Raw genomic sequence first — 26,856 nt, 5'->3', positions numbered from 1 at the left:
ATGAAATAAAATGATATATGGAGCGAAGAAAAATATACAAACTAGGTTTGATTTGAAAAGAAAAACATTATTTGCTTTTAAAATAAACAAAAATACTTTCAAGTTAGGGTAGCGGAAAATTGAAAACTGCTGGCGTTTCATGTTGCTCGTGTGCAATGCGATCACCTCTGATGTTGCTGTTGTAAGTGTTGCTGCTGTTGGTGTTGCTGTTGCTACTGCCCCGATCCATGGGCGCCCCCTGGGGAGCTGGGAGGGATCGGGGGCCATCGGCTGCGTCAGCAAGACACACAATATTTTTGCATGGCAACAGCTTTGCCTTGCCGTTGCTGTTGCTACCACGAGTCTTACTTTTTGGCCATGTGATCACTGTCTGGGCTTTTTGGCTCGCCAGGGGGTGGGGAATGGGGTAGGGTGGCCCGCCAAAAAAAAACTAGTCACAGCATTTTTAATCTGGCCCCAGGCCTGAAGCTCATCCACCTCTTGAACACATGGAACTTCTATGTCTATGTAAATACACTTTACAAATTTGTAAGACAGAAAAAGTTCCAAAATAGATTATATAATTGACTTAATAATAATAATTAATAATAATTGACTTATTAATAATATTAATTTTCAAGGCTATGAGCTTTCAATTTAGGGTTCCATTTCAAATATTAGTTTTATTTAATCAACCCTGAATTTAAACTTACATCATTTTTAAAATCAACTTTTAATTTAATTCTTTTAAAATTACAATCGATAGATATATTTTTAAGATATATATATGTACTTAAAGACCTTCAGTTTCTCCCGGTGCAGCCTCAAATAGGCATAGGTAAACATGTGGGAAAAGGGGGCGTGCTCTTGTTATACTTGGCGCAATGCAAATCAGTTAACACTCCCGATCAGCGATAATATTTGCCCATTTCAGTTGTTTGTGTGTTTGTCCAGCGTTTAGTGTAACATCTACTTGACAACAGACATTGTTAACCGATTGATCTCCACGGGAGTCTTTTGGCCAAGAGGCTCGGGAGTTTCCGTTACTCTGAAGTATAGTTTATTTACCCATCCACTTTTTGTATTGGCCACACCGACTTGTAAATTACCCACGCATAAACTTGGCACTTGATGTTTCCATCAAGAAGAACCCAATGGCGTTTTACTGGGAGTATGCGGAAAGTTTTCAGCGTTAGGAAAGTACATACACGAATGGGAATTAAACAGAATAAATAATATTTTCTTAGTACTCATGAGGTATACGATTCATGGGCTTTATTTTCCGGTTTAGGACTAGGATGCATTTGTTAGCAAATATTTATATAGATCCTCTGGATGGGCGAACAAACTTAGGAGCATAAAGATTTTTAAGAAGAAATACGCAAGTAAATACTTAATAAATGTACCAGAAATGAAAGCAAATAATAAGTAGTTCATTTTAAAAAGTGTCTTTAATATGCAAGTAAATATATTTAATTGATCTGTAGCTGTCACAATAATCATTCACTTTATTGGTCGAATTTGCAGGTTTACCTGGCACTTTTCCAGCCCCTGCACGTGACTCGCCATCAGTTCAAGAAGGTGCTCAACTGCATGAAGGTGATACGTGCCCTGAAATACCAGGAGGTCTATGCCCAGGAGAAGGTTACCAAGGTCGACAGCCTGTCGCTGGTGCTGAGTGGCAAGTAAGTGTTTCCAAAGAGATTCATTTCCGTATTTCGAATGATTGATATGCATATATACCTTATTTTACAGATTAGTGGTGTCGCAGCATCAGCGAGCCCTGCACATTGTGTTTCCCCATCAGTTCCTAGACTCGCCGGAATGGTTTGGCGTCTCGACCGATGACTACTTTCAGGTGGGTGTGCACTTCGGTCCTTCGATCAAACGTCCACTAATTTATTAATATTCGAATATTTGTTTTGCTATAACGACAGGTCTCCATCATGGCCATGGAGGAGTCGCGGGTGCTGATCTGGCATCGCGACAAGCTCAAACTGTCAATTATGGCCGAGCCCTTCTTGCAGACCGTCTTCGATCACATTCTCGGCCGGGATGTGGTCAAGAAGCTGATGCAGGTCACCCAGGTGTGTGGATGTGCTGTCTGCTTTACCAATTAAAAGCGTAGTTGTTACTTTGCATTAACCTTTTTACAACCTTTTTCGCTTCCAGGTGAGCGAATCGATAGCCAGCAATGGCTTCCTGCCCTCGGGTGGCTATGCGGAGGATGCGGAGGACAAGCCCATGTTGATACTAAAGAAGAGTGTGGATGTGGGCCACGGACTGACGGCCCTGATCAACCGGCAGCTACAGGGTGAGTGAGGCGCCCTTGACCCCTGACCCGGTCTACTCTCTCAACTATCTGTTCACTGACCACCTAATCTTGCCCGGCGGCGGTTAGCAAAACAGAAAAGAAATTATAGTATTCCCTTAGAAGTTAGAAGAAATTTATTCATTGACATTTTTTTTTGCTACTATATAGCAATTTTTATTTGTCTACTTTCATGTTTTGCAATAGTTTAATTCCAAACGTTTGAAATAAGGGCTTGTATATTTTAAAAATATTTTATTGAAGTCTTTTCGAAATATACTCCCTATACTATTGCTGTGACCGCTGCTGTGGCTAGCCTTTCCCCACGCTTTCATTAACTTTCTTGGTGTTTGGGGTTCTTGATTTCTTGACCTTCGACCTTTGTGTGTCTCTCTCCCCCGAGTCTCTCTATATCTATCTCTGTTTGCACGCTTTCTGCATGGCCTAAAAACCTAACCTCACTTGAATTAAACCCGTAATATAGTTTAATTTGTGATTATTTCTGTTTTTTGTATATTTCTTTTGTGTATTTTCTGTGCATTTTTGATTTTTGGTTTTGTTTTCTTTTTACTTTTTCTACGCCAAAACTCTAATTTTAGAAGAGCATGTTCCTTTACTTGGTCGCACGTACAAACAACAACAACAACTACTGCAACAACTAGAACAACAACAACAACCCGTACAAGAAGCAACAACAAGCGCCAACAACATCGTGCAAAGTGCAATCTGAAATTATGCAATCGCCCCCGCTGCTGCTGCTGTCCAACTTGCCACGAACAGAAATCAGAGCACTCCTCCGTCCCTCCACCTTTGACCTGCACAACAATATGAACAACAACAACAACACCACCACCACCCACACAAGCAAACAATCATCAGTCATCAGTCAGCCATCAATCACATGCAGCAGCTACGACAACCACAACAGCAACAGCAACATCAACATCACGATCATCAGAAAAGATATGCCGAAGAAATCTGGAATCTATCCATCTAAATCCGCATCTTGAATCCCATCATACATATATAATCATCTCATACCTAGCATAGCAACTAGCACTAGCTAAACAAACATCTAACGCATCTAATCGTTCTAATAGACAACTTTGTATCACCCCACGAAGCCCAGCAAACAGTCAGACACTTGAGTTTTTGTGTAAGCCTTAAGTCTTGGGAAACATAAACTTTGCAACCCAGCGGAAATGTTCTGAAAATCAGTGTTGCCAGGTCAAGGACCATTGACAACCCACAAAAAACCTAATTAAAAGTCCCTTATTTCAACTAATATTGAGCTACTAAAAATATTTTATAACAAAACCAAATATTGAAGGAGAACCCTAGTAACGTGTTAGCATTGTAATAACCAACAAATTTCTGTTCGCTTTGTAATTCTACCTGGCAACCCTAAAAAACTTTATAAACCCATATTTCTCTGCTAATTAAAAATAGTTTGTGTCCCACAAAAAAATATACAAGCGAAAAAAATAGTAGAAATCATGGCAACACTGTTCATTATCCTTAGCAAAAACTATCGTTAGCTGTAGTCAAACCAGTTGTACAAATTGTAATTTATTTTGACTGATCATGGTTGGATGTTGAGTTGTAGTCAGACAAGAGACTTGATTGCTCATAAATTAGTTTCATTTTGAGTGGGCTTTTGAATTGAACACGATCAGACAGCCAACCAAGGCTTAGACCTTAAATTAATTGATTGTGGTTTTGATTTGGATTGAAAATAGTATTATATGATATATCATACAAGTTATTTTTATAAAAATGATTAAAGTTGAAACGGAATAGTTTTGGTTATATTATAAAAGGACAATTTATGGATCTATTGATCATAAAAATCTGCAATACTGTCATTTATTGTTATTAACTATTATTATTTAATCACAAATTTGTAACAAAAAAACTTCAAATTTACAAGTTCTTTGACACGATTGCGATCGTAATGAATAACAGGCAAACTGGTTCGATCAACAGTACTTCAGTTTCAATTACCGATTCAAGATCTCACGATCGATCGGTCTAGCGACAGGTGATAAATGAACTTTTCCGCTGGCCCAAAAGTTTTCATCGCTTTATTCGATTAAATTGATTTGATACCGCTTGGCATTTAATGGAAATTTACTGTGCTGGCACATCCATCAAGTCTCTATATGTTCCATTAACACATTATTATTTTTTTGTACTCCTATATGCATACGTTATTTTTTTCGTTGATTGATTTGCATACAAATTGAGCTTAAAGAAAGCGTGAAAACTAATTAGAATTAATACCGAATAATATTTGATAATGTTAAGCAATACATAGTCTAAGTTGTTGTACATACGCTACAAAATATATATATATTTGCTGTACATAACCCCGAATTGCCCGTAAATCCGAGAACCCCCTAATCCAAGACTCCCCAAGAAAGTGTAATAAACGAAAAGGAATCAATGTGAATGTAAACAAGCCAAAAACGAAAGCTAATAAAAAAACATTATAATATCAAGATGCAGTATTGATCCACTAATCGATCCGCAGCCGAGTTTTGTTTCCAAGAGCGTTGTTGGCACAGGCACGCGCTCGGCCGTTTGACATCATTAATGGCATTGATATGTTTTTTATTCTAATTCGCAAACAATATTTGCTATTTAATTAAACAATTTGGTTGTTGTCGCGATCGCCGCGTGTTGACTGCGATCGTCTATCGTCTGAATAGGGTGAAGTTTTGTGCAGGGCATGCATCCATCAGTCGGCTTGGCAAACAATCTTAAAAAATGGAAAACAAAATAGCAGCATGCCCATAAGCTTACACACAAAGGGCAGCCGACAACAGTACGCATATGCCACGCCCACCTGCCCCATCATATCCGCCCACTTACAGTACCTATTTAGTGGTGTTGTATGGAAAAGTGAATCGAATTGCATTAAGGACGTAACTTTTAAATGGAAAACTAAATGCGGGTAGTAGAACCTTTTAATTCGAAGACCGAAGTTTTATTTTCAAATTATTTATTTATTCAAATAATTTCGCATTTTGTTGTGGGCATGTCACTTCATTTTATTATCACCGGCGATCGACACGCGAAAGTATACTTGGAACCTAAAAATACTTTCTACTTGATTAGAGGTTCTGGAAATAGCGCTCGATTCCAATTAGATGTCAAGCGTTATGGATCTATTTTCGGAAGAGTATATACTTAGTGAAATATTTAATCACGTGATAGCGTTATCACCAAATCGATTTGATAGTACCCCTGTTCCACACACCCTGTTTCATATAAATATATGTGCCTGATTTCTCACTCGCCCCCTTTTATGCTAACCACGTTCTTCTACTGATTTTTCACTATCAACAACAACCAGTTTATATCTATGTATGTTTGATTTGTGATGAAATTTATGTATTTGATTTTCTATTTTTTCGGTGACTATAATTTTGTTGTATGTCTAACGTAAACGTTCCAAACCAAAACTCCATCACAAACGTTAATCAACAACAAAACTACAACAACAACACCATCAATCAAAACCAACAACAACTACCACCACGAAAACAGCCCTGCCCAGGATATCGAAGTATTATGATTGCGGTAAGTTTAAAGTGCTATAAGGAAATGGATCTTACGTTTCGGGAACCGAAACCTCAAATGCCCTTGCAGACCGATTGCTAAATATAAATTATTTGAAACTAATGGTCCGATTAAGGTGTTATATTTCCGGGGAAAGGCATGCAGTAAAATATGCATTATGAAAAAATCATACGATCGAAGAATTCTTTTTTTATGTACATTTCTTAGAGATTTTTGTGATGCCCTCATTTAGAATTTTGAAGATACAAGCCCCATCTTAATAGAACATTTTTTTTTAACTGAGAGATAAGTCCGATTCCATCCAGTTATACCATCCAAAATCTCCCCATTCCCTCTGCAAGGGTCTAGAAACAACAACAGCAGTCCACCGCGTATGTATGCTAGCCTGTGTGTGTTCCCGTCTCTTTCTGTGTTAAACCAGCTATCTCTCTCTCAGTCGGTGTTCAAATTTCTGTAGTGTGACCGTTCGTGTGCCTGCTTTTAGATTTGTGCATGCAAAACTTTTTAACTGTAATTGTTTTGGATTTAAGTCAAACTTAATGAGCAAAATGTATTTATAAAGTGTTTGGTAAATTTGGGAATTTTAGCCTTCGCCTCTTCACTTTTCTACCTTGGGTTCTTTAAATGAAGTACCTATAAATGTTTTCTTTTCTTTTTCTTCCCTTTTCTCTCTCTGTACCTTTCAGCTGGGGATCCTAACTCTTGGCGCCTTGGGAGAATCGATGAGACGGACCATGAAACGGCCGTTTGAGAGCGATCGATACGAAATGTTTAGACTTGTGTTTTTGAGTATTATTAGATGTATATTTTAGGCAATACTGAGGAACGGAAGTTGCGGAAATCCAACAGAGAGGATCTAAGGAACCCAAATACCATGAGTCGTTATACAGAATTATTTATATATACTATATGGAGAAGGTAACAATTCGATCACGGGTATTCTTCTCTTGTAGTCGTGAAAATTACTTAAGGTTATCCTGTACGGAAATTTTATTTGTACCTTAAACCAAAACAATTATAAAGTCATTTATATAGCCAAAATTGTTGTTAGGTGTTTCATTCGGCTTACACAAATTTTAATAGTAATTTTTTTTAACAATTAGCCAAAACGAATAAATCCTAAAGGAATTAAATATTTTTTGAAGCCACCACGAGAAGAATACCCCTTTAAAAAAGAGAATGAAAATATATATGTATACACAAATTATATATTAATTAAAACTAGTCTAGTTGCAAATTGTATTACGCTATAACTACGGATTAGACGAATGACAAACACAATCGAGAATTAGAAGGAGAACAACTGAAATGAAATGTTTATTAATTAAATGGAGAAAAATGTATTTTTTTATTACCCTAAAGTTAAGAGATTATAAACTAAAAGAAATATGAAAAAACCAAATCGTTGAGTGTGCAATATACAGATATAAAAACACGATATGTACATGAATATATATGAGTAGTTAACGAAAAATATGTTTGTGGCTACTCCCCGCTAGATGCAAAGCAAGAAAACATTCCATGTTCCATCGTTGATTGAGCCCTTAAAACCCTTAGCAATCATTACAATTTTAACATACAGTTCCCGCCTAAATAGACACCTCAATTATTAACCACTTTCTGTCAAATGATTTTAAACCAAAAAGTTGGTCAAATTCAGAGTTCAGTTGTAATTATTTGCCTGAATTTATGCAAGTTCATCAATCACATGTTGAAAAATACGAAAGCCCGAAAAATTAATATTGTTGAACCATGAACATTAGTTAGGTATAAAATAACACAACCAACAAACAAGAAGAATACATATAAATGAGAGCAGGCAAAAAAAGTTCTAATTAAATGCAAAATATTGTACACTACCAGCTAACAACCCCCCTCAGCCCCCGCCCATGGAGGTTTCAAGCTGATATTTTGATATTTCCGACCCACTCATTTGAACCATTGCCATTATGCGTAGAGCAGGAATTTGGTTTCACGCCCACAGAACTACCCTTAAATTGCAACGCATTGTATTGTATCGATCCCAACGTTTGTCTCATGTAAGTTAAAGGTTAGAAAATAACAGATCCCGAAATCCACATAGAGCATACACAAAACTGCATACCAACCAAACCGAACTAAACCAAACCAAAACAAATAGTTCAATGTATATCGTACCTTTGAGCATAATTAAAAATAAAGTAAACATGACATGATTTAACTATAAAATGGTATTACTAAGGAATAACAAACAGGGGATATGATAAAAGTCTGAGATGCAGAATATAAAATTATTATATTTTTCATTTTTTTAAATTTTCATATTTTTATAGATAATGTTTTCCAAAAAGGTAGGGCATTCGACTATGGCGTTCCATCTTTTTAATCCCTTAAAGGAAAACTCAAACAAAACGTAATCTATTTGTTTTTTCATAGAGTACTCTACATATGGGTATCGTAAGAAACGATATGGCACAAATTGAGTTAATTAAGCGCTCTGTTGTAGGGATTGCCGACCATCAAGACCACCAAGGTTTCCCCGGGCTGAAAATAGACAGTGCTGGTCTGAGCATTCGGAATATTAAGTTTCAGCCTTGGGTGCATAACAGTTGGAGAAGGGACTGCAATTAATGCATGCAAGTGGCCACAGATCCGGACCCAACTTTTGGCCAACAGCAAGGACAATGTCCAGTTGGCCGGCTCGCTAGTTTGCCAGTTCGCCGGCCGCGGGCCAGGCCAAAACTCTCGCAAAGTTGGCCAAACGACATTTTTAATATTTGATGCGGTTTTTTCTACTGTCTGCGATGCCAAGGGGTTCTATTACTATCTCACTAAGGAAAAATACGAATCAAATATATAATTTTAAGTGGGATATTTGATTTAAAAGATCTTTCAAAAACCTTTTTTATTTTGTAAGAGTAAAAGTGTGCTAATAAAATCTTGAATACTTTAACATATTTTCAATTTTTAAAGTTTTAAAACAATATTTTTTTGAGTGGAAACAAAATGAAATGTATTTTCCCCTACAATATTTATTTGCATTTAATATAAAAAAATCCTAATTATTTTAATATTTTCAGTCCTTAAATTAATAACTTTTTTTTTTAAATAAAAATGGACCGACATATATATATTCATATGGTATATATTTCAAATTTATACTATTTATCTTATGTTTATTTGGATAACATCCTAATCTTAATGGTTTTATTATGTTCATTGCTGTTATTTTTCTCAGTGCCATTGAGGGCTCTTCACGGTATTTATGCATGTATTCAAATTGTGAACCACAACCTTTCGACCCTTCCTAACTTTGCTCAGATTTCCACCTTCTGAGGGCGACTTGTGTGGGTGGAGAAGTTCCTGTTCCATGGAATTTTCGCTGCGAACTTTAATTACGCGTGTCACTCAGACAAGAAGTCGTCAATTGCAGGCTGCGTGGAAAACTGTTGCATATTTAGGGGGCCGTGGGTTAATTAACTAAGCGGGACTTCAAAGCGAAGTTCTGTGTGCGTGAGTGTATATTTGGACCACAAACAGGTGGACTTAATCCCAGATTAACAGGTCTATGCTTTATTTTTAACTCAGAGCCTGGTCACGTGTCCTGGGGTGTGTAAATACTACAGTACGACCTCTGTAAGAGGAACTAAAATTTATTTTTCAATGAAACTAAGGTTTTCTTGAGGAATTTTTTATTGTTATATATTAAAAGGACAATACTTCGTTTTAATATATATATTATTAAATAATATTATATCTTAGAAGACCTTTCGCGTATCGACAAGTTGCACTGTACACCTGCATGTGTTGCGGTCTTATTTAATGGAAAATACGGTAGAATGATTGAGTCCTGAAGTCGGGCCAATATTGACTCATTTTTTGTATCACCCCGTATTATTTGCCATGGAATTGGATTTTTCCATATTTTTAACGAAGGGCAAATCAAATAAATCGCTTCCCTTTTGACGACCGCAGGTACCTTTTTATTGGATTGTGCATCGACAATTAAATGCTCAATTTTGTTGACTTAATTTATGGGAGCAGTCCGGGAATGGGGGCTGGGATGCGATGAAAGTGGGCGTGGCAAGTGCATGTGCAAAATTAATTGCAGGTCCTTTGCTCATTTCGTTTGTTGGCCACATTCTCCTTCCGCTCCACTTGCGCCTGAAGTTGCGGCTCTGTTGCCACCGGAGTTGAGTTGCTGCGGATTTAGGTTAGTCGTTCACCTTAAATCAGTTAATGTTAATCAGGGTGTCGGTGGTGATTTCAGGGGCGGGGTTTTTCGGTGGAGGGGGCGCAGTGGGCGGAGTGGGCGGAGGACCTGTCACTCAGTCAATTGCTTCCGTTTCCGTTTGACGCTTCCCATCCGGCGCAGGATGAGCAAGTGGTCTGGTTATGGCTGCTCCTCGGCTGGCTGTCGGCATTGTTGTCGCTTCGATGGATCTGCTACTATGTTTGCACTGAGCAAAATAATGGCAGCTTCTTGGGGATTTGAAATCGTTGCTTATAAGAGTGCTTTTTACCTGATATTGTTTGCTAAAAAATTTTTTAAATAAAATGGAGAAAAGTAATTGAAAAGGCAACAACTCAGCTATTTATATTAACTTAAATGGCTTAATATTCCAAATTTTCCTCCTCAAAAGTATCTTTTTCTGATACCTAATTAGTGCTGTCAATTTTTATTTTTAAAAAAGTGCTATACAAATACTTAAAAATACTGATAAAGCAAACTTCTCAATTACTCAATATTTTACTTTTCCTTAAACAGTTGTTTGTTTTCTTAATATTATATGTGTATTGCTTTTTAAAGAAAATTTTAAATTAACGTATATTATATACTAACAGATAAAAATAAATAAATACAGGTTCTAAAAAAATTAAACCTTTAAGATATGAATAAAATTTTTGAATTTACAATTTTTATAAATCTCAACAGATTTAGAAATTTTAGTTCTCGGTGCAATAATTCTGCTTAAGACAAGAACATAATCCTTTGATGCTAAACATTTTAAATATGGTTTTTGTGAATTAGAAAGTATTATTCGCTGTGCTGAGCCACACACTATATGTACTCGTATATATGTGATTGGGTCAGTCGGGAAGGCAGCGAAGCGTTGCGCCCCGACCCCTGGAAGGCAGCAACCCTTCGCCAAGCGGTTGGTCAATAACCTTAATTGCTCATCAATTTCCAGAGCAACAGCAACAGCAGCAGCAGCGACAGTAGCAACAGCAGTAGCGACAGCAGCAACACCAGCGACAACAGCAACATCGCAGAGGCGCTAATCAGTCAGCACAACAGCAACAAATCCGTCCCTGCGGTATATGTGTGTCACTATGCTAGATATCTTTGGGTCTTTGGTGCATTTAATCAATATTTCCGAAATGCCAATGGCAACGGCAACAAATCGAAGCTGACAAAGTGTCGGGAAGAATCCGAGAAGTCCGAAAAGCGGACAGTTTTAAAGCAGCAATATGAATCTTATGCCACACGGACCGAATAAAAACCCGTCTTGTTGCGAAAGTAAATACTGGAGTGCGCAAAGTTTTGCCTTGGCCTTGTCGGCTGTTGATGTTGGCCAAAATGGATTTGGAGGTCTACTTTCGCAAACAATGTATTTTTGGTCGCTCGAAAAAAGGGCCACCGCAGCCAAGGGTGGCAAGAAGCTGGGCCCACAAACTTGCAACTAGCAACGAGCAACACGAGGGCCTCGCAACAGCAACACCAACAGCAATAGGTCAGATCGAAAAGGTCATAAATGCAACACGAAACACATTGCATTTTGAAAACACTGAATGCATTTGTACACGAATTCAATCAAATTGAATTCCCACAACTGTATCGAATTAACAAAATTGCAGCAGCACCAATTATTTGCATTGCGACTGCAGCATTTGGCAGCCTTTTTAGTACCTCACAGCGCCATTTGTTTTTTTCCTATTTAATAATTTACGATTTACTTGACATTTTCTGCATTATGTGTGTTTGATTTACAATAAACAAATGCACATAAGTAGCTTAAAGCACCAAAAAGTCTTAAAAATAAATTATTAATGCGATTATTATTTTTAAATCTACCACAAAATAGATAGTAGTAGCTTAAAGCTCCCAGATATTTTTGTAATTAAATATTTAATGGTTTAATCAACCCGATTTAATTAATGTATTTTACCGAGAGATTGAAAAATTAGCAGCTTTGAACAAAAATATATTTTTCTGTGCGCTGCAAAATATATCTTTTAAGTTCTTTGGTTTTTTTTGCAAGTAAAAAAAGTGGGAAAATCCAGGCAAAAATTAAGGAAGACAACAGCGATATATACGCATACAACTGAATAAAATTAGCAACACACACATGCGATGGTCGTCCTTAAAGTCCACAAACACACACGCACTAGGGCATTTACATATCGCCAGCAACACTAACAACACTAACAACACGGCCGCGTCTGTGTCTGTGTGCATTGGCAAACATTTGATAGTTGCAACAGCAACAAAGTGCTACTCACAAAACAACAAAAAAATTAATAAAAAAAATAATAAAATAAACTGGTAAAAAAGGCCAAAGTAAACTGCCAAAAGGCAGAAAACAAACAAAAAACAACGAACATTTTGTTAGTCCTCTCGTGCTCTAAAAAAATAGGGTAAAATAAAGGAAAACGGGAAAAGTGTTGCCAACATTTGCAGCGCATTTAGATGAAAACTTTTGCGAAAGTTGTAAACTCTGCTCTCTATGTATTTAAATGCTGAAACGGGTGGCAAGGGAGGCAAAGGGGGCTTAATTCTATGGCAAATTAAAGGCGCGTCCAACAACTTGTTGGCATTAAATTAGCACATCTTTGTTTGCTGCCAGAACGAGATTTAATTAAGATTTTAATTAATTTGTTTGCCTGTGAAACAAAATGGTGAGCAAACTGCAGGCTATTTGCGTAAGCCAAATAGTATTTTATTTAATTAAAGGTTCGCGTTCAAACTTTGTTTTAGCGTAGTTTTTTTAGCACTATTTGATGAGCTTACCAACTGAACGAATTACTCTAATCAGTGTGAAAAGTAGTGAAATGCAAGAGGTAAGTTTGTAAGCCCCTTTTAAAGCTATGCAACACAAAACTTATAAAATTTTAAAAGGGGCTTACGAACCAACTTGCTTTTCACTCCTTCACTTCACTTTGCTAAAAGAAGGTTATAGCATACTTTTCACCTGAATTTGGTTTTATTAAAAGAAAATGTACAGTTCCCATTTGAAGCCAAGGAAATCAACCTTTGTGCCTTTCCGAAAATGAAAATTCCTTTCTGCCTGATTACCAGTGAAATTTCTCGATCTTCTGCAAATCAAATCTATATCATACGGTTTTTGAGTCCCTGGCAGGTGGCTTAATTGCCTTTGTCCTTGGCTTTTGGGCTTATGGCCAAAAATAGCACGTCTTCTGCCAGCAATAATCGGCAGCTTTTGTTTTCCATTTACTAGATTACACGTGCCTCCCATATGCATACTTTTCACCAATATCCAATCCAATTCTGATGAAATACTCTTTCTTGGTATGTCTCTATATTTGATAATACTCCGTCGACAGCTGGAAGCAGCCACAAAAAGTGTGCACAGGAAAACATGGGTATGATCTTCTAAGATTTAGTATAAAATTGTATGTAAAGGTTTCTAAAAGTATGCAGTGCAAAAATAGGAATATCCATTTGAATCGAAATTTCGGGCTACATATATTTTGGCAAACTTTTAGAAACCTTTGATGAAAAATATACATGTGTGACTAGTCTTTTGAAAACTTTTAAAAATGTGTCTACAAGTAGACAGTGCAAAATTACGACTTCCTTTTGAAACTAAGTTTCAGATTCAAAACATATTGTTGCATACTCTTGGGCACTTCGACACAAAAGTCATTTTAAATATGAAAAGCACACATAAATTGCGTTTAAAATCACTTAGGTTTTGACCTTTTTTAAAAAAGGGGTCTAAAAGTATGCAGTAAATATTATAGGTAATTTTAAGTATGAAAACTATCCATAATGAATGGATCAACAAAACCGCTTCTATTTTCGTTAAGTGTGGATTTGCCGCTTAATCTTCAGCTTTTGTTCCGAACTGCTCTTGTGCCTGCACTCAGCAATTCCACACTTTCACAAGGTGCACTTAACAAGGTGCTCTAAGGCAAAAACGGAGTGTAAGTAGAAGTGGGCTGAGTATTTTCGGTTGGGCGGTGGGCGTGCCTGGTGGGCGGGGCCGGGGCCCGGGCATTGTTGGCCATACCCTTTTAATGTGGCACAATCATGGCACGAACTTACCTCAATCACATGTGGGAATTCAATTAAATAAACGAGAGCTGCAGCGAAACGAGCTGGGGCTGCAATAAATGCTTAGATTTGCAGGCAAGTGCAACAACAACAGCGGGGATAGCCATATCCCATATCCCATATCCCATATCCCGTGTCTGCATCTGCACACATACGTATTAAGGATATAGCCACATACTCTAGCACGCACACAGACAGACAGACAGTGGGGATCCCCCAGCGACCGGAAGTCACTTTTAGCTAACAACGGAAGTTGCAAACGTCTGCTTGTTGTTGTTATTGCTACTCCTGGTGGCCATTGGGCTACACAGCGAGAGAATATAAGTAATTTTCAGATTATAAAAACAATTTTCTTACCTTTGAAGTTACTCTTAAGTGTTTGAGTACTATTTAAATTGATCTCTTTATAAATTCCCAAACAGAAAAGGCATATGATTTTATTTCAGCTAAAGAATAACCACTTACAACATTAGTTTACGCATCGATTCCCAATTTAATTCACTTTCAGTGCATTTGTTTTGGCCATATGCTGTTTGTAATTTTCATATTCCGAATAATTGATGGGGACTGCCCAATCGCAGCCTGAAATTCGAGATCCCTGTGTTTTTCTGGCTGTGCAAATGTAAAAGTTAATTTTCCATTGGTCATAGCCGCTATATTTAGGTCTGCCAAAGAAAGCAGCGAATCAAGGATTGGCGATGGCCATCAGGCGTGGAATGGAGACCATCAAAAGCGGAGATAAAATATGGCTGCTGTGTTTTATAATCGCAAGTGAGCAGCAGCAGCAGCACCAGCACCAGCAACAGCAACATCATCAGCACGGCAGCAACATCATCATCCGGAGCAGCCGAAGTCACTCGATTCGGTTGTCGGTTGTCGGTTGTCGGTTCGTTTTACATGGCCGAGCTGGGTCCTTTGGCCAGGACCAACGTTTCCCTTAGTCGAGTGAAAGTTCTTCAGCGCAGCGGACGTGCCAGCCAGGAATTAGATCAAATCCCCTTTTTTGGCGCGCTTTCAAAGTGTTGAATTGAGTTCAGTTTCGTTTGTTTTTTTCTTATTTTTTTTGTGTTGCCTTTTGGTTTCGGTTTGGTGAAGTTAGCTAAAAAATTGAAACAAAAATGAGGGACTATCCTTCGGTGCCCAATGTGTTTCGCGTGGCCTCCACGCACAGCATCAACAGCGAGAATCCCTACAACAACGTCCGGCCAGCGAATGCCAACTGCAACACGATCGAAAGGCAGCCGCTGGCCATCCACCAGTTGACCACCAGTGCGTCCATCGAGCACAGTCATCCATCGCAGCAGCAGCAGCAACTGTTGCTGCACCACCAGCAGCAGCAGCAACAGCAGCAGCAGCAACACCTGCACCACTCACCCTATGCAACATTGCCGCGGGGGCAGCGATTTGCACCGCAGCAACATCAGCCAACTGGCCTGATCAACACCATCTCCGGCAGTATACCAGCCACGGGTTTCAGTTCTCTGGCAGGCAGCTTCAGTGATCTGCAGTTGAACAACATCAGCAGCATGGGCAATCCCAACTGGAGCAACAACAGCAACCAACGACAGCAGCAACATCGCCAGCAGCAGCAGCAACAGCAGCAGCAACAGCGACAGGTGGCCTCCTTGAGTCGCCATCAGCCAGCCAAGGAGGTGCAGCAGCAGCAGCAACAGCAACAGCAGGAGCAACAGCAACATGTGCAGCGACAGCAGCAGCATGGCCTGGCCAGTGGAGTTGCTGGTGCTCCCGATCCTCAAAGTGGCACTAGCAACATAACCACCGTCCACGGAGGTTACCTGTGGCTCCTCACACCTGTTGCAGCAAGGTTAGTATGGGATCATAATACAATATATGGTGATATACTCAAAAACATTTTTAAAAAGAAGTGTTCCATTTAAATATTTGTTATATTTTGTTTAACATTTTAACAATTTAAGCTGTGTTATAGTGTTTGTAATTTAAGGAAAAATGTTTGCTCAAATTTCAACAAACCGAAAAAGCAAGAACTCAAAATATGAATGTTAACAGATATGCTTTAGGCTGCCGTGACTTGTTTTCATAATATATCAGGTCAAATAAAATTTAAGTGAGTGTCATATGACCACAATTAGGGGAGAAATTATAAATATAAAATTTGTATCATGCTGAAATTTATCCTCAATATTTTCACTAATTTGAACAGATATGTATGTTGCTCCCAGAAAAATCGAGACTGCGTATTAAATGTTTCTATATATATTTACAACATATTCTTTACCCAAGTTATTGCATTTTATTTGTAGCCAAGTTTCGAGTGTTGTTTTGTTCAGCAAAGCTTTGGCGCCCTTTGTGAGTGACTTTTCGCAGGAGAGCTAAAGGGTCCAATGTCACAGATTTTTAGCAAAGGCAAATGCTCGAAATTCCTGCAGGGAAAGAACTAAATAGTCGAATCCTTTAAACCGATGGCGAAACAGCCTGAATGCCAGCAGCTTGAATTCCTGCACAAGACGCACACACAATTTCCGCCCGTTCCATTTATTTTTAAAGAAACTGAGGAAACAGGTTTCACGTGCTCCGCAACTGGGAAATGGCAGCTCGTCCTTGTCACAGGAGCAGCCGGGACGTAGGACATCCAGACATCCAGACATCCAGGCGCCTCCTTCATCCTTGTTGCTTGACAAATAATTGTGTTAGCGACACAAATCACTGCAAAGTGGGCTTAATTTGTTCGCAAACTATTTCGCACGAAAGTGCACGGGGAAAATAACGTACGTGAAACCCACTCAACTAACTACACTTTCTTTGAATCCTTAGAAAAAACAAAAATATATCCAATTAATTGTATGTTTTTGTTTATTTATCTTTCTAGTTTTAAAGCTACGATTTCTTCAAAGAAGAACAGCTGAACTTCTTTTAACAATAAGTACTATATTTACATGCATTATACTTTAATGTTCTATCATAATATTTTTTCACCGTGTAACAGAATGGCAGTAAAAGTGAGAGAGGTAGGACAGATTTATTCTGGCATTGTTCTTTGCCCAAGTTGCTTAACTTCATTCGGTTTCGAGATTCTGAGCTTCAGCACATTGCGCTCGCAGGCTCTGGGGGCGTGCATGCGTTTAAAGCCCGCTGTGCGGAAGACCTGGCCACACTTTGCGCACTTGTGTGACCAGCTGTGGTGCCCGGCCACGCGCTGATGCTTGTACAAAGTGTGGCTAAAAGGGATATAAAAAATATATATTAGTCGGATTACTTATTTGTGACACTAGAAAAAGTAGTCTCCTATACTGTTACTACAAATTTAAAATGGTAAAGACAAGTGATAATATAAATGGCTGGTTCTCCTAAATAATTCGATCGTAATCTTAAACAACATTTTTATACGCAAGACAATTTTCCTGCAGTTCTGGCAGGCCTCATTATTTAATTAAAAAACTCACCGTAGTATAAAGTTTTGCTTGCAGCTTTCTATTGGGCAAATAAAAGTATTCTGGTTAACGTTCTGGTTAATGTTCTGGTTTACGGTTTGGCTTGAGTTACTATTCGAATTCTTGGATTTCCTCATTGATCTTGTCCTGGTCACCGCTGCCTTCGATTCAGGCCCCTCACTATCCGTGTCTTCCGATTCCTTGGGGGACTCTTCCACTTTTAACTCCTCCTCTTCCGACGACGAAGAAGAACTGTCATCGTCAGCGGGCGCAGGAGGGCGAATTCCACCGACTTGAACCGCAAAATCTGATGCGAATTTGGCTACAGTGGCGGCCGTTGGAGGACGACCACGTCGTGCCCTGCCATTGTGGCTGAACTCATGGGTGGCCTTTTCCGGATTGTAGCGGGGCATCAGCACCTTGTGGTTTCTTCCCTCGATGCCGCGGCGCACCACAATGGACAGTCGGCTGCTGGACAGCCAGGTGTCGTTGTCCAGTTGCTCCCGCGTCAGCTTGGCCAGCTGGCGGTGGGACGGATAGCGTCGTCGAGTGGTGTCCGGGTTGAAGACCTGCAGCTCGGCTGGTTCCGCCGGTCGCTCGTAGGGGGGCAAACTGGGATGGAGCTCTCTAGCCGCTAAAAGAGCAGGAAAACTGTCAATAATGAGTATGCCATACCTACTGGAAGACTCACCTTCGTAACGTTCGTAAAAGTCGCGGCGTTTGTTGTTGTAGCGATTCGAAAACAAGCTGCGCATCATACGAACTATTTAAATGTATATTTCTAAAAACTTAAGTCGCCACATGCAAACAAAAACTAATACGGAACTAAAGTGAGAAACTAGTGAACTATCAAATGTCAATGAACTGTGAAAGCCATCTGTGATTGAAAAGGGTCCTACTTATTTTATTTTAAGTGTTGAAAAATAATACCAAAAAAAGGAAACATAACCAAGAAAGTGTGTTTAAAAATGACTTTTAATAAAGTCCATAGTTTCCCGAATTAACTCTTAATAACAGGTTTATTAAGAGCTCATAATTAATGTCTTTTATTCGATTAAATAATAGTGTCCGCTTGTGCTGAAGATCCATAAATCAATTGGCAATTTTTAAAAACAATATTGAGTACTATAACAACACATAAAATCCATCTCTGCACTTGTGAGTACACTCGTTGCCGAATTGGGCAAATATTGGCGTTCGAGTGCACTCATGAATGTATTCACGAATACCTGGGCGACGAGGTGACGATCCCTCTAAAATAAAAAATACCCACCACCCTTTGACCTTTTTTATTCGCATATCCAATTCTTCTTTTTCGCACATTTTTCAGCGCCAACAATTTTATTTGTGCGCTCCTCTTTTTTGGGTGGCGACATTTATTTGCATATCACTGCGTGTGTGTGTGTGTGTGAGTGGGTGGACGGGGAGGCCTCGTGCACATTAACTTTCTTGTTTTTGTGGATTTTTGGCCTCGTTTTTGGCAATCCACCCCGCCCCTCCCCCAACCACAAAACAGGTGGAAGTATTTTTTAATCAGCAGCCTCAACACAATTTTTGGAAAGCCCGGAGAACCTGGGATAGGCATTTCCCTTGATTACACTCCGAAAGCAACCCCCCTCCCCCCAACTCACCACCCACATCGATTTTGATTTAGAGAATGCAACTTTCTCTACTCTCCAACAGCGCCAGAAAAAAACATCGTTGAAAAACTAGGCTTTAGGTCAGCCAAAATGGTAGTTTACCATACTGAGCGATTAAAACTTTTCACATTTCCTTATTCTCTAGAAGGTTTTCAAAAAATTTGTAAGTCTATGTAAAAATTTATAATAAGAAGCATTAAAGTAACACTAATTTAAAAATAATGGCAACATTAACTTCAAGAAACTTTATTCAGTGACCCTTAACGATTTCAAAAAAAAGAAGTAATAATTGGAAATATAAATATATGCAATAATATATATAATACAATATAAATATATAAAATAATTTAATAATTAGAACTTCAATTACAGGCAAAAATAAAAACGTTCCATTTTGTTTTATGTTTTTGAGAAAATATCCACCTGATTTTAAAATGTTAAATAATTGTGTAGGTATTTTCTTCGATTTTTCAAGCAATTGAGTAATTATGTGTAATAATTAGTGGTTTGATATTTGAAAAATATGTGAAATTTCGGCAAGTGTCTGATTTACCTCCGCTCGTTTCCTGCAGCATATCGGTGGCCATTGTCATCGCCGCCCTGGCCGGACCCCAGTGGCTCTTCACGGAGGAGAAGCTGCCCAATGCCAACTACAATGGGACGGCCAACTTCAAAGCCATGGACGATGGCGCCTACATCACCAAGTACACCAAGTCCAGTCTCTGGATATTGTGCACCAGTCTGCCAGGTGGGTGTTGCAGAACCGCATTCCTTTTCCTTTCCAGCTCTGCCAGCGTCGACAAAGAAGACGGATGTGTCCTGAAGTGGTTGGACTTTTCGGTTTGGGTTGGTGGTTTCATTTTCTTTTTTCGAGTTGGTGTCCTGCGGTGTCCTGTGGCGTCCTGCCCCTTTTTTGACCGAATGAGGAACAATGACGCGTGCGCATCGTCTGGATTTTTGCGGTTTTAATAACTACGGCGACGTCAGCCCGAGGGTTCTGTTCTAGATTTGGCCAAATTAAACTGCAGTCCGTCGGCTAGTCAATCAATCAATCAGTCAGTCAGTCAGTCACTCAATTATGGCCCACACTGACAGTTGTCCCTTTATTTTTATTTTTCTGATAAGCCAAGACTACTCGGAGCTCCAATTTTTGGTTGTTTGGATCCCATTACATCCATGGGCATTTGATAATATCTCAAGATATATAAAGTAAATCAGGAAATATTAATGGTATCAGTGCACAGGCTAAGCCTGTAATGCTAATACTGCACTTATAGATTCCATATCTTGAGTTATTGGATTCCGATTGAGACGTGGGATACCTCTATGAATTTGTGATTGAATTCTCTAATGTTCTACATTAAAATATTACTTTTTAACGAGGGTCACAATTTTAACCCATTTTCATGTTAGATTTTTCCGTATTTACAATGGCTTTCAGGATGGGAACCCAAAACTGCACTTCTAAATTCCATATCTTGAGTTATATGATACCCATTTTCAAGTGGTATACCTCTATGAATTTGTGATTGAATTCTCTTATATTCTACATTAAAATATTACTTTTTATCGGGGGTCAAAATTTGAACCCATTTTCATGTTGGATTTTTCCGTATTTCCAATGGTTTTCAGATTGGGAACCCAAAACTGCACTTCTAAATTCCATAACTTTCGCTATTGTAACCCGATTTTGACGTGGGATACCTCTATGAATTTGCGGTTCAATTTTCTAATATTGTACATTCTTACATTTCCTTTTTAAGAGGGTCCAAATTTTAGCTCTTTTTCATGTTCGATTTTTCCGTATTTCCAATGGTTTTCAGAATGGGCACCCAAAACTGCACTTCTAAATTCCATATCTTTCGCTATTGTAACCCGATTTTGCTGTGGGATACCTCTATGAATTTGTGGTTCAATTTTCTAATATTCTACATTCAAACATTTCTTTTTTAAGAGGGTCCAAATTTTAGCCTCTTTCCATGTTCGATTTTTCCGTATTTCCAATGGTTTTCAGAGTGGGAACCCAGAACTGCACTTCTAAATTCCAAAACTTTCGCTATTGTAACCCGATTTTGCTGTGGGATACCTCTATGAATTTGTGGTTCAATTTTCTAATATTCTACATTCCAACATTTCCTTTTTAAGAGGGTCCTAATCTTAACCCATTTTCATGTTAGATTTTTCCGTATTTACAATGGCTTTCAGAAAGGGAACCCAAAACTGAACTTCTAAATTCCATATCTTGAATTTCTCTATGAATTTGTGATTAAATTCTCTTATGTTCTACATTGAAAGTTTACTTTTTAACGAGGGTCTAAACTCTAACCAATTTTCATGTTCGATTTTTCCGTATTTACAATGGCTTTAAGAAGGGGAGCCCAAAACTGCACATCCATAACTTGAGTTATTTGATACCGATTTAAATGTGAGGTACCTGTATGAGTTTGTGTTTAATTTCCCTAATGTAACCTAATATAATAACCCTTGAAATATAATAACTTGGCCTCCTTTAGCCAATTAACATGCTTATTTGGCAGCTCTGATAAAATAATAATACATTATATTTTCTTTTTCCATTAAAGAGCTGTGCTTTTGTGTAATTGTCGGAATATCAAGAATACATTTAAAAGCAAAGTAATAAGCTTTTGTTTATTTATAGGCCAAGATGTTGACTCCTCGTACAACTGCGTTAAGATAGACTACTTTTCCAACGAAGGCTATCAGCCGGATCCACACGACTCAACAGCAGCAATACCCTGTAAGTACACATCAACAACAGAACTTTTCGTTTGGTTCTTATGATAAATACATAATATACTGTTTATGTTTACACATATTTGTTTGTTTTAAGATGGTGTAAAATATATTTTTCCGCATTTTCTTATTAATATGCTTTTAATAAGAGAATATGCTCTATGGAAAATAACAAGCTGATGGTATTATAATGATCGAAGAATCAAACGACCCACAGTAGCTACATCCCTAAAAACAATTTTTTTCTTCGTGTGCAATTGCAATTGATGGACTTCTGGCTTGATGAATTAATCTTAGCTGCCGCGTTTTAAGATTCAACTAAGCCTTAATGGGCTTAACTGGCATTTGGCATTTAAACAGGTGAATGCCTTTCCCCTCGCCCCGTTTCCCCCTTTCATCTGGTCCCCTCAGATGACTGGGCCAAATTGAAATTGATTTATTGTTGTTTGTTGGCCTACAAACGCACTTGCACATAATACAACTTTAGCTGGATGAATTTTAATTAAAGGCCTTTGGCCTTCGTCGGCAAAGTTTGGTCCCTATGATTTGTGGTCCTGCCAAGGGGATGGGGGGTAAATGACAATAGGCGAACATTTTCAATATCTATTATAAGACTTTCGCCCACATTTCATAGCTCTGGCCAAATCCAAATCAACTTTCCCGCTGTCCGGCAGAAAGTACCAATATCCAGTGCCTGCTGGAATTTCATTAATTTTCACACAATTGACCAACGATATGAAATATTGCCATTAATTTTGTTTTGTTCTGGCGCTCGAAAACTAATTTTAAACTGGCCGCGGGTGACAATTCCGAAAATAAAACTATTAAAAAGTCTCCCAAAAGTGTGTTGCTTTGAGTGGGATTTTTTATTGCACAGGTCCTTTCTTTATTTCGACGTGTTTTTGCTTAGCCGCAGGATATTTTGTCACCTGCTGACAACCCAAAAAGGGCAAAGAGTGAAGAAAACAAAGCTGAAAAGTCAAAAATTCTAGGCTAGGCTAAAAAAGTGGTACCTTTATTAAAAGCCCACTCGAAAGAATGGAAAACAGCGGGGCAATATTTTATTATATTGAACAAACGACGATGAAAAGAATAGTTCTTGGCCTGTGAAAAGCCAGTTTCATTACAAATTAACCATCTTTTTTTACAGATACCGTCACCAAGTCCTGCCCGATTTTCCTGGCTGCCGGTGTATTTTTGGTTATCAGCTTTATAGTCTTTCTAATCCCCACATGCTCGCATCAAAACAATCTATATTATTTCAGCGCCGGAATTCTCTTTATTGTTAGCGGTAAGTGCGTGTTAAGTCCAAGGGGACATAATCCCTTAATTATGCCTTGATTCAGGTCTCGTCATGCTGATCGGCCTGATTGCCTATATATCCATACTGAAGGCGGAAATCGGGTCGAAACTAAGACCCCGCTCCACCCTCCAGCCCGCCCTCATCAAGGTCTCCTATGGCCAGAGCTTCTTCCTCTTTGTCTTCGGGTTTATCATCACGGAGTTCGTTGGTGTCCTCAACATTTTCCTCTTCATCAATTTGCAGGAGGTCAGCTACTATAGTGTGAGTAATTTTACTAATCTTAAGCCAATCAGAAACTACATTTATATACAAGATACCTTGTGTTGGGTACTAATACATAGTGCCGTACCATATTGTTTTTAGAAAATATTTTTAAGTTTCAATGATTTGCTACGATGGGAATAGTGATTTCCATTTTCTGCTTATTTTATTAAAGTGTTGTGTGGATTTTTTGTTCAATTTATTTTGTTGCTTAATGATTTGGAATTTTATTGGAGAGGACATTGTTTCAAGAATTAACTTAAATATCTTGAAACTGGTGTTTGCTTTTCTGTATAAGTATTGTTTGTTCTTAATGATTGGGGCCTGCTTGATTTCCATATATCACCAATCTTTGTGTAAGTGCATTCCTAAATCCCCGGGCGCATTGGCAACCTCTTGATTCGTAATTCTCCCGCTTGACTGCAGAAACCTTTCAGCATACATGCAAGCGTCGCCGGATGAGTCCTTCGGGATTAGCTGCAACTTATCCTGCGCTCTTTTAAAACTTCATCTGCTTCGTCATATATATATATATATATATAATATATACGCATTTCTCTTTAGCGCCTGCCCTGTTTTAGTGTGGCAAATATCCACGCCAAGTTCAAAGAGGGCCAGCATCCCTTGAGCGATTCCTACAAGCGTTACAAGCAGCCCGGCGGCATCAACACCGCCAGCCAGGAGGCAATCAGTGGAGCGGGTCACCAGGGTCACCAGGCACAGGCACAGGGCCAGGGTCAACAGCCACCACACGGAATCCTGAGGAGCGGCGCCAATGCCCGCCTCCACCAGGTCCACGACGCCGGCCGCGGTGTCCAGATGGGTCGTCTTGGACAGACGCAAACCCTTCCGGGAGCTTGTCGCAAACACCCCAACGCTGGATCGAACTTAAATCTCTATCTACACAACGACTTGGAGAGGCGGTAAGAAATATAGGGGCTTTTAAAGAATATAGCAAAGTTTGGATATGAATTAAAATTATAATTTTTAAATGCCATGACTCGTATAATTTTAGTTTTTAACTAAAATCAATAGTCAAATCTTGGGTTTTTGTTATTGCATAAAATTAAATGAAAAAATCAGGACGAATATTTTTTGACATACACTCTAGTTTTTAGAAATAAAATATAGTTACTTCTTGATAAAACAAATATGTATATTGCTTAGCTTCTACTTTGAAAAGCCGGCGGTGTCCAAGTGCAACCTGCACTCGCGCAGTTTTGCCAAATCTCTGAACGAGCTCTGCACGGAGGCGCCGGTGTCCTCCGCCCATGTCCCGGTCCCCCTCCCTCTGCCCCTTCCCGTTCCCGCTCCTCTGCCCGCTCCCCCGCCCGACCACGACCCAGATCCCCTGCCCGCTCCCCCCCTCTTCGCCGACCTGCCCCAGGAGTTTCCCCTGACCCGATCCGTGTCCACCGCCACGGATATATACCCGGCTCCGGAGCCGCCCTCCGCCCAAATGAAGCGCAAGCAGCAGCGCAACATGGCCACCAATACGAACACGAAGATCTCCGTCTCGTCCTCCAGCAAGCCCCCATCCTCGCAGACCCAGTTGGAGGACCAGTCGCGGCTGTGCGGCCTGAAGCGGGGCTTGCGGAAGACCAAGGACGAGCTCTTCCAGGAGTTCTGCCGCCGGGCCGGGATGCGCAGCAAGCCCAAGAACATATACTACATCAGCGGCGGTGAGGAGGCGGAGGAGGAGGAGCTGCCGGAGGAGCAGGGAGCAGCAAAGCGGGAGGAGGCCATGAAGGTCTCCAATCTCGATGACGACGACGATGCCGACGGGGATGATCACGGTTTCAAGCAGTTCAACCGCATCGAGGAAGATCATCTCTATGTGGTGGGAGGTGAGGCACTATTCTAAACATGTGTTTAGAATTTATTAGAATTAGTTGTAGAATTTCAATAAATTTACGATAAATACATTGCTATTTTCATTATCTGTTTAACATTTTGAAAATGTTCTTAAAAATAGAACGACATTTTTAATTTGAAAATGTTTTTATTTTGCTCGAATCAAGTTGTTAAATAAACTCAATTTAACTTTTTTCTTCTCACCATTTCGTTCTAATATTGAGAACATTGATACCAAAATGTGCTTGCACGGTTCTTAAGAACGAATGTTCTCAATTCAAGAACAATGTTCTTTGATATTTCTCTGTGTGTACTTGTGAATATTAAGTTAATCCAGTAATTTTATGGCATGAGATTTTTTGATGGGTTTGTCTTTATCATAACAGGAGTTAAATTGGACATTATTAACTATATTTTGTATGGATTCTTACAGACCACGCCCAGTTGGTGGTGCCGCGTCGCACGTCCATGTGCGTGGACCCCTTGGGCCAGCCCCTGCGCAGGCTCAACTCGAACCTGTCCCTGCACACGGACCCCAGCTACCCGGTGGTGGGTGGATATCCGGGGATGGGGATGCGCATGCCCCTGCCCCCGCCGGCCGATCTTGGCCAGAGTCGCACCCTGCCGCGCTGCTTCCTGCGGCAGTCGTCCGACTCGCTGGCCTCGCAGGGCTTTCCCTTGGGCGCCAGTCAGCAGAGGTTCTCCCAGCTGATGCTCAATCAGCAGCAGCATCAGCAGTATCCACTTCAGCAGCTGCAGCGCCAGAATCTCTTCGTGTCCTCCACTTTGACCCTGCCCCAGGTGGCTCCACCAAAGGGTCAGGTGCAGTGGCCCACGGCGATACCCTCGTCCCCGTCGAACTACTCGAATGGCTATCAGCAGCATCCGCAGCCGATCTATCCAACTCCGGCGGCTGGGACTGGTGGACCTGGAGGGACGGGTTCTGTCCCCGTTTCTGGTCCGCCGAAATTCCAGCGCGGCTACGCATTCGACGATCAGCAGCGGCGGTCCAGCTTCGTGAGCGATGCCTTCGATCTCGATGAGATCGAGCGGGAGCGTCGGCGTTCCCATGCCAGTCTCTTTGGCATGGGCCAGAACAGGGATCCCTACGATCTCATCAACGGCACCGCCGTCTAATCTACCCACAATATACTAGTAACTATCAAACAGCCAAAGAGAAACCAAAGAGCTAGAATTTTTTTTCGGAAGTAAGCCATTTAGAAACCAAGAGCTGGAATTTTTTTTCGGAAGTAAGGTGACAAAAAAAAATATATGTCTATTGCAAAAGTAAAAGAATACTATTTAAAAAATATATACAACAAAAAAAAAATAGATGGTCTCAACAGGTCTAAAAAAATTGTAAGATGTAAGCGCACATTTTTGGCCACTTAAAATTTATCAAAAATATACACAAGTGTTAGGCGTGGTTTAATCGGATATAGGTCTTTAAAAATTAATAAATGCGCACACTTTTGGCCCGA

At 39.6% G+C, this 26,856-nt stretch overlaps 3 protein-coding genes across 10 annotated transcripts in view; 2 read left to right on the top strand and 1 right to left on the bottom strand.

Annotated features, from left to right (window-relative positions):
- Positions 1 to 8,083, top strand: part of bves (popeye domain cAMP effector bves) — a 28,149-nt gene extending 20,066 nt beyond the window's left edge. For 4 of the 7 annotated variants that reach the window (XM_017081450.4, XM_070997532.1, XM_017081449.4 and 1 more), the window contains exons 3-7: positions 1,507 to 1,664; positions 1,735 to 1,837; positions 1,917 to 2,066; positions 2,152 to 2,293; positions 2,890 to 4,791. In XM_017081450.4, the coding sequence (XP_016936939.2) occupies positions 1,507 to 1,664; positions 1,735 to 1,837; positions 1,917 to 2,066; positions 2,152 to 2,293; positions 2,890 to 3,020 (684 nt within the window). In that variant the 3' untranslated portion in view covers positions 3,021 to 4,791. Of the gene's footprint in view, positions 1 to 1,506; positions 1,665 to 1,734; positions 1,838 to 1,916; positions 2,067 to 2,151; positions 2,294 to 2,889; positions 4,792 to 5,842; positions 5,876 to 6,561 lie in introns of those variants that run through there. The other 3 variants (XM_017081452.4, XM_017081453.4, XM_017081451.4) reach the window with 3 other exon arrangements.
- Positions 8,084 to 14,578: 6,495 nt separating this feature from the next.
- stg1 (stargazin-like protein) lies at positions 14,579 to 26,852 on the top strand. Its single transcript, XM_036820795.3, has 8 exons — positions 14,579 to 15,978; positions 19,776 to 19,951; positions 21,863 to 21,961; positions 23,108 to 23,248; positions 23,304 to 23,521; positions 24,086 to 24,444; positions 24,689 to 25,368; positions 25,809 to 26,852. The coding sequence occupies exons 1-8, from the start codon at positions 15,272 to 15,274 to the stop codon at positions 26,510 to 26,512; spliced, it is 3,084 nt and encodes a 1,027-aa protein (XP_036676690.3). The 5' UTR covers positions 14,579 to 15,271; the 3' UTR covers positions 26,513 to 26,852.
- LOC108015433 (uncharacterized) lies at positions 17,041 to 18,422 on the bottom strand. Of its 2 annotated transcripts, none has more exons than XM_017081868.4 (3): positions 18,255 to 18,422; positions 17,576 to 18,197; positions 17,041 to 17,350 (listed from the first exon to the last, which is right to left on the bottom strand). In XM_017081868.4, exons 1-3 carry the CDS (start codon positions 18,319 to 18,321, stop codon positions 17,152 to 17,154), a joined length of 888 nt encoding a protein of 295 aa, XP_016937357.3. In that variant the 5' UTR covers positions 18,322 to 18,422; the 3' UTR covers positions 17,041 to 17,151. The 2 variants fall into 2 exon arrangements, with proteins under 2 accessions (XP_016937357.3, XP_065723977.2); XM_065867905.2 differs by having other exon boundaries at positions 17,576 to 18,214; positions 18,255 to 18,384.
- Positions 26,853 to 26,856: the final 4 nt, after the last annotated feature.

Source organism: Drosophila suzukii, chromosome X (assembly GCF_043229965.1).
Source record: "Drosophila suzukii chromosome X, CBGP_Dsuzu_IsoJpt1.0, whole genome shotgun sequence".
In the NCBI taxonomy this organism is placed as follows: Eukaryota; Metazoa; Arthropoda; class Insecta; order Diptera; family Drosophilidae; genus Drosophila; species Drosophila suzukii.
This window is presented reverse-complemented; position numbering and strand designations above follow the sequence as displayed.